Genomic DNA, 7,315 nt, shown 5'->3' on the forward strand with positions numbered 1-7,315 from the left:
CACCTTATTGATTATGTTGCTTGGGTCCTTTGTATCATTGCTTATTTTTTGTCCACTTAATCTGTCTCATTTTGTGAGTGGTGTATCAAAGTCTCCCATCAGAGAATGCTTCTATTTCTTGTATTCCTATAGTTTTTGGTTTATATAGGCTTTTGCTGTGTAACTTTGTGCATAGGTATTTTCACATATCTTTGTTGTTAAATCTTCATTTTGGACAGGGCTTTTAACATTACAAAGTATCTTCCTTTGGCTCATATAATTGCTTTTAGAATTCTACTTTGGCATCAGGATTTCTATCCCTGCTTTTATATTGTTTTCATTTGGTAAATCTTTGTCTGTCTCTTTAATTTTAGCCTTTTTGAGTGACTGTGTTTTAAACATGTCTCTTGTGCATGGCATTGTTGGGCTCTGCTTTATGAGGCAATGTGAAAACCTTTTTTGGTTAATAGGTGAGGTAAGCCCATTTACAGTTATTTGTGTTACTGTTTGATGATACAAACAATACAAATATGTTTGGTCTCAATTCTTTCATTTTATCTTCTGATGTAATTACTGTGGGTATATGTTATATTCACTGTGTTTCTTTTTTTATTGAGTGTTTCCTCTAAATTTTTTTGGTAATTAAGAAGGTTGTATTTTTATGCTGGTAATTCCCTTTGTGTTAATACTTCCTTTTTTTTCTTTTAGAGAGGGAGCAAGTGCAAGCGGGGTGGGGGGAGGGGCCGAGGGAGAGAATCTTTTTTTAAAAGATTATTTATTTATTTATTTTAGAAAGAGAGAGAGCATGAGTGGGGGGAGGAGCAGAGGGGGAGAGAGAGGTAAGGGGAAAAAAATCTCAAGAAGTCTCTGCACACTGAGTGCAGAGCCCAAGGTGGAGCTCAGTCTCATGACCCTGAGATCATGACCCGATCCAAAACCAAGAGTAGGATGCTTACCCAGGCACCCCATGGGAGAGAGAGAATCTTAAGCAGGCTCCAGGCTCACTGTGGAGCCCGTCGCAGGGCTGGATCTCACGACCCTGAGATCATGACTTGAGCCCAAATCAAGAGCCAAAGCTTAACCGACTGAACCACCCAGACACCCCTTTGTGTTAATACTTCTTATAGTACCCCTAGTCAACCCTTCTTTCTTTCTGTTTACTTATTTATTCATAAAAGTTGTATATGTTTAAGGTATACAACATGATGATTTGATATACATATACATGTTGAAATGATTACTACAATTAAGCTAATTAGCATATTATCTCCATACATAGTTACCATGTCTTAAAAAGTTGTATTTATTTAAGTAATCTCTACACCCCACATGGGGCTTGAATTCACGACCCCGAGATCAAGAGTCTCACACTCCTCCAACTGAGCCAGCCAGGCGCCCCCATAGTTACTGTTTTTCGTGTGTGGTGAGTACACCTGTCATTTACTTTCTTAGCATTTTCCATCATTCAATATAGGATTATTAAGTATAGTCTTCATGCCTATACATTAGATCTCTAGACTTTTGTTTTAAAGATTTTTATTTTTAAGTAATCTCCATACCCAGCGTGGGGCTTGAACTCATAGCCCTGAGATCAAGAATCCCATGCACCACTGACTAAGCCAGCCAGGTGCCCCATAGATCTCTAGACTTCATTCATCTACATAACTGACTTTGTATTCTTTGACCAACATCTCCTCATTTTCCCCATACCCTTGGTAACATTCTACTCTACTTCTATTGAGTTTCACCTTTTTTAAAGATTTCACATATAAGTGAAATCATACAGTATTTGTCTTTCTCTGATTCATTTCCTTTCTTTTTTTTTTTAAAGATTTTATTTATTTATTTGTCAGAGAGGGGCACCTGGGTGGCTCAGTTGGTTAAGCAACTGCCTTCGGCTCAGGTCGTGATCCCAGGGCCCTGGGATCGAGCCCCACATCGGGCTCCTTGCTCAGTGGGGAGCCTGCTTTCTCCCTCTGCCTGCCGCTCCCCCTCTTGTGCTCTCTCTCTCAAGTAAATAAAAAAAATAATATAAAATATTTATTTGTCAGAGAGCATAAGCGGGGGGGCGGCAGGCAGAGGGAGAAGCAGGCTTCCTGCTGAGGAAGGAGCCCCATGCGGGACTTGATCCCAGGACCTTGGGATCATGACCTGAGCCAAAGGTGGATGCTTAACCAACTGAGCCACCCAGGCATCCCTCATTTCTTCTTCTTCTTTTTTTTTTAAGATTTATTTATTTATTTATTTATTTATTTGAGATAGAGTGAACGAGTATGAGCACAGAGGGAGAGGGAGAAGCAGACTCTCTGCTGAGAAGGGAGCCCAATATGGAGCTCAATCCCAGGACCCTGAGATAAGGACCTGAGCCGAAGGCAGATGCTAACCAACTGAACCACCCAGGTGCCCCTGTCTGATTCATTTCACTTAGCATTATGTCCTCCAGTTTCATCCAAGTTGTTGCAGGTGGTAGGATTTCCTTCCTTCTCATGACTGAATAATATTTGGTTGTATATATATATACCACATCTTTTTTATCGATAGACACTAAGGTTGTTTTCCATATCTTGGTTATTGTGAATAATGCTGCAATGAACATGGGAGTACAGATATCTCTTTGGGATAGTGATTTCATTTCCTTCAGATATATACCCAGAAGTGGGACTGCTGGATCATATAGTTCTATTTTTAATTTTTTAGTTTTTGTTTTGTTTTTTTTTAAAGATTTTATTTATTTGAGAGAGAGAGAGAGAGAGAGGGAGAAGCAGGCTACCCACTGAGCAGAGAGCCCAATGTAGGGCCCAATCCCAGGAGCCTGGGATCGTGACCTGAGCCGAAGGCAGATGCTTAACCAGTTGAGCCACCCAGATGCTCCTATTTTTAACTTTCTGAACAATCTCCATACTGTTTTCCATAATGGCTGTACCAAGTTACCTTTTTTTTTAAGATTTTATTTTTGAGTAATCTCTACACCCAAGGTGAGGTTCGAACTTACAACCCCTAGATCAAGAGTCACACACTCCACTGACCAAGCCAACCAGGTGCCCCTACCTTTGTTTCTTTATTAATCTTTTATAACATCTCATTTGTCTCTCACCTTTACCTATATAGCAGTCAATGATCTTATTCATCTTTTCTCTTCTTCTTTCTATTGTCCTTCCATTTTTAGTTGTTTTTCTACTTTGTCAGAACAGCTTGATATTTATACATTATCCTTCAACCCATGACCTCAGCCTTGTTTTAGTCTTAGCTTTACAATAAGTATATGAAATGCTCACTGTTAGGCTTTTGCCAAAATTTTCCTATTCATTGGTTTTGGTTGGATGAAACTCATCATTTGGTTTAGTGCTGGCCAATAGAATTTCCTACAGTGATGAGCATGTTCTGTATCTCTGCTGTCTAGGACTGTAACTAGGCCCATGTGGCTATTGAACACTGGGAATATGCCTGATGTGACTGAGAAACTGAATTTTCTGTGTTATTCTATTTTAGTTAATCAAAACTTAAATTTAACTGGCCACATGTGTCTAGTGGCTACCGAATTGGACAGTGCAGCTCTATTAAATTCTTTAGGAAGAGCACAACTGTTTTGGCACACTCCGCTGTTCTTCTAATAGCCTTGATACTTGAAGAGTATCAAGTATAAAGCATAGACTCTCCTTTGTTTGTACTTTTTTCCCATAACTTTCTTGAAAATACTGTATACTGTTGCTTTGTTTTTGAGAAATTGATGCCAGTTTAATTCTCTTGTCTTGGAAGTTATTTCATCTTTTTGTTTAGAGGCCCTGATGAAAATTTTCTTTGTCTTTAAATTCTAATTGTTTTATTTTATTTTATTTTATTTTTTTTAAAGATTTTATTTATTTATTTGACAGAGAAAGACACAGCGAGAGAGGGAACACAAACGGGGAGTGGGAGAGGGAGAAGCAGACTCCCCGCCGAGCAGGGAGCCCGATGCGGGACTCGATCCCGGGACTCCAGGATCATGACCTGAGCCGAAGGCAGTCGCTTAACCAACTGAGCCACCCAGGCGCCCTCTAATTGTTTTATTAAGATATATCTCAGAGTTGGTTGTTCCAGGTCAATTTTCCTTGGTACCCAACGGGCCTTTGATTATGTTGAGGCTTGTTTTATGATGCCGGGTTTGTTCTAGCATGGTGAATGTTCATGTGTACTTGAAGAAACTTAATTTCTGTATTTTTGAGTGGAATGCTCTGCAAAGTCATTTGGTTGGTTGGTGGTGTTCAGTTTTTCTATATTCCTGTTGATTTTCTGTCTACTAGTTACTTTTATTAGTAAGAGAAGTGTTGAAAGCAGCCATAAGTGTGGATTTGCCCATTTCTCCTTTTAGTTCTTTCAGTTTTGTTCATGTATTTTTTTTTTTTAAAGATTTTATTTATTTATTTGACACAGAGAGAGAGACAGTGGGAGAGAGGGAACACAAGCAGGGGGAGGGGGAGAGGGAGAAGCAGGCTCCCCGCCGAGCAGGGAGCCCAATGTGGGGCTTGATCCCAGGACCCTGGGATCATGACCTGAGCCGAAGACAGACGCTTAACGACGGAGCCACCCAGGTGGCCGAGTTTTGTTCATGTATTCTGAGGCTATTTTATTAGGGCAGTCTCCCCCGCAGTCCTGATCCCCCACGATCCCCTCCATGGTCTTTTGGCTGGACAGTTAGGGCTTTAGTCTCTCCACTTTGGCACTCACTTTCTATAACTGCATTTGCCCTTGGGGCCAAGTGGTGGGAGGTTAGAGAAAAGGCAATGGGGATCCTTTCTACATGCTTCAGACCACTATTCTCCTTGCCAAAGAAAAGGATTTCTCTTCCTTAGAGCGTGAGATGTCTGCTGCTACAAGGTTGCAGCTTTGGCTCTGGGGCTCACTTTGGGGCAGGAGTGCATGAAAAAACAACAACAGGATTTCACCCATTTTCTCTGTCCCACAGTACCCTCCTCCTTCAAGCTTCATGTAATTCCGGTGTCCCTGCTGACTCAGTACTTACTTGGTGCTTCTCTCAAGCTCTTTGTTTTTTCTTAACCATCCAGTTTATTCTGGTGGCTTCAGCCAGTACTGAAGTGCTATTACCTCCCAATCCTTGGCCTATCCTAGCCTTCTCTTCTGAACTTCAGAATCATATATCCACCTGCCAGCTGGATGTCTATCAGTATGTGTCATAAACACTCCAGCTGAGATCCAAGATCTATTTTAATTTCCCCTTCTGCCAACCTAGTATCTCTCTTGTTTTGCTGATCTCAATATATGGCACCAGCCTCAACCCATCTGCTCACGCCATTTTTTGGGGAGTTAATAGTCTGCGCTTTTCCCCCACTTGACAGTACTTCTGTATAATTTATAAATATAAATATATTGTGGGAAGGTCAGAAAATATTCTGATGGTATAAGGAGTCAGTCTTAGAGACTGATGACCTGGAGAAAAAAAGAGTCGAAAATCCCTCCACTCTCCGGCCCCTGAATGTCTCTACAGCCCTTTATTTCATCATAGCCTGAAGTGCTGTTTTTCTGTCATACTGTCATATGTTTTTCCATAACTCACCATGTGTATTTCATGTTTTCCTGCCTTTTCTTATGCTATTGCCCCATATTTTTTGAGGGCAATTATATTCTTGTTTAAGGATTCAAACCTCTATCTCCCCAAGTGAAGTTGAACCTGATAACACAAAGTGGAGTCCCATTCCATCCCTTGTGAAAGCCCACTGCACCTTGCACACATGTCTAGCACAGCTCCCGTAACACCTCATTGCAAGAATGTGTTTATATACAGGTCTCTATTGGGGCATGAGCTCTTTGAGAACAAGCACCCCATCTTTTTTTTTTTTTTTAAAGATTTTATTTGTCAGAGAGAGAGAGCAAGCACAAGCAGGGGGAGTGGCAGGCAGAGGGAGAGGCAGGCTCGCCGCTGAGCAAGGAGCCCGATGCAGTACTCAATCCCAGGACCCTGGGCTCATGACCTGAGCCGAAGGCAGATGCTTCACCGACTGAGCCACCCAGGCGTCCCCAAGCACTCCATCTTACTCCTTTTTGTTTTCTTGTTTTTTTTTTTTTTTTTAAGATTTTATTTATTTATTTGAGAGAGAGAGAGAGAGCACGAGCTGGGGGTGGGGCAGAGGGAGAGGGAGAAGCAGACTCCCCACTGAGCAGGGAGCCCGATACGGGGCTTGATCCCAGGACCCTGGGATCATGGCCCAAGCTGAAGGCAGATGCCCAATGGACTGAGCCACCCAGGTGCCTCTTATTCCTTTTTGTTTAACCAACAACTGAGACAGGTCCAGGTACATAGTGTTAACTCAGTAGTCAATAGTCTTTTCTTCAGGGATTGATAAATTAACACAAAGCAGGGCTGTTTTGGATTTTCCCCCCAACAAAGTATAATATCAAGCAAGACACAGAGTCAGGTCACCAGTGTGGCTCCTGGTTAACTCTTAATAGTGCTCTGTGGAGAAAAATTAGTTTCCACACATCTTCTCCGTGTGTCCCATTCTGATAATTGCAGATTGTTGTTGCAGGGATCTGTGTCATTTGAGGACGTGGCTGTGGATTTTACCCGACAGGAATGGCACAGACTGGACCCTGCTCAGAGGACCATGCACAAGGATGTGATGTTGGAGAACTACAGCAACCTGGCATCTGTGGGTGAGGATTATTGTCCATGTAACTCCTGGTAGCATGTGTTTCCTTTCTTGGTTACTGTAATGTGTGCAGCCTTTGTAGACTTTAATGATACTTTAGTTCTAGATTCAAGGGTCACAGGTGATTGATCAGTTTGGGGCACCAGGAAGAGTGTGTGTGTTGTCACTTCCCCCAATGAAAGGTTTAAATGGGACCCCTTCCTTGTGCAGCTCATGAAGATGCACCTTCCTCCTCCATCAGAGGCCCTAAGCTCAGACAACTTGGCCCATGTCCTGTGCCATTTCCCATTAACAGGCCTCTGCGTGGCCAAACCAGAGATGATCTTCAAGTTGGAGCGAGGAGAAGAGCTGTGGATATTAGAGGAGGAATCCTCAGGCCATGGATACCCAGGTGAGTGTGCAATAACCAGACATACAGAAACGGGAAATAAGAGCCCGGAAATTCAGGTCAAAACACTTTGGGCAGTGTTCTTCAGTAATCTCTTTATAGAGGCCCTTGCTCTTTGAAAATGACTGGAGGTTACATAAGGTCTACACGCTTCATACCGAAATCACACATGCCATTATTTTGCTCACACTTAAGTACTCTGTCCTATTTTATTTTGATTTCTGTAGTTATCTACCACTCTTATCTATCCCTGCCTGCCTCATCTAAGTAAGACATTCTTAGCTGGTCTGTCTCTCTTTAGTAT

The 7,315-nt window shown here is 42.0% G+C and overlaps 1 protein-coding gene across 7 annotated transcripts in view; it reads left to right on the forward strand.

Annotated features, from left to right (window-relative positions):
- Positions 1 to 7,315, forward strand: part of ZNF157 (zinc finger protein 157) — a 46,722-nt gene that overhangs the window by 28,742 nt on the left and 10,665 nt on the right. For 6 of the 7 annotated variants that reach the window (XM_064574006.1, XM_045877072.3, XM_064574008.1 and 3 more), the window contains 2 exons: positions 6,501 to 6,627; positions 6,919 to 7,014. In XM_064574006.1, coding sequence (XP_064430076.1) covers positions 6,501 to 6,627; positions 6,919 to 7,014 — 223 coding nt within the window. Of the gene's footprint in view, positions 1 to 6,116; positions 6,628 to 6,833; positions 7,015 to 7,315 lie in introns of those variants that run through there. The other variant, XM_045877080.3, reaches the window with a different exon arrangement.

Source organism: Mirounga angustirostris, unplaced genomic scaffold (genome assembly GCF_029215605.1).
Source record: "Mirounga angustirostris isolate CCGP_5_RB_7025 unplaced genomic scaffold, mMirAng1.0.hap1 SCAF_11, whole genome shotgun sequence".
NCBI lineage: Eukaryota > Metazoa > Chordata > Mammalia > Carnivora > Phocidae > Mirounga > Mirounga angustirostris.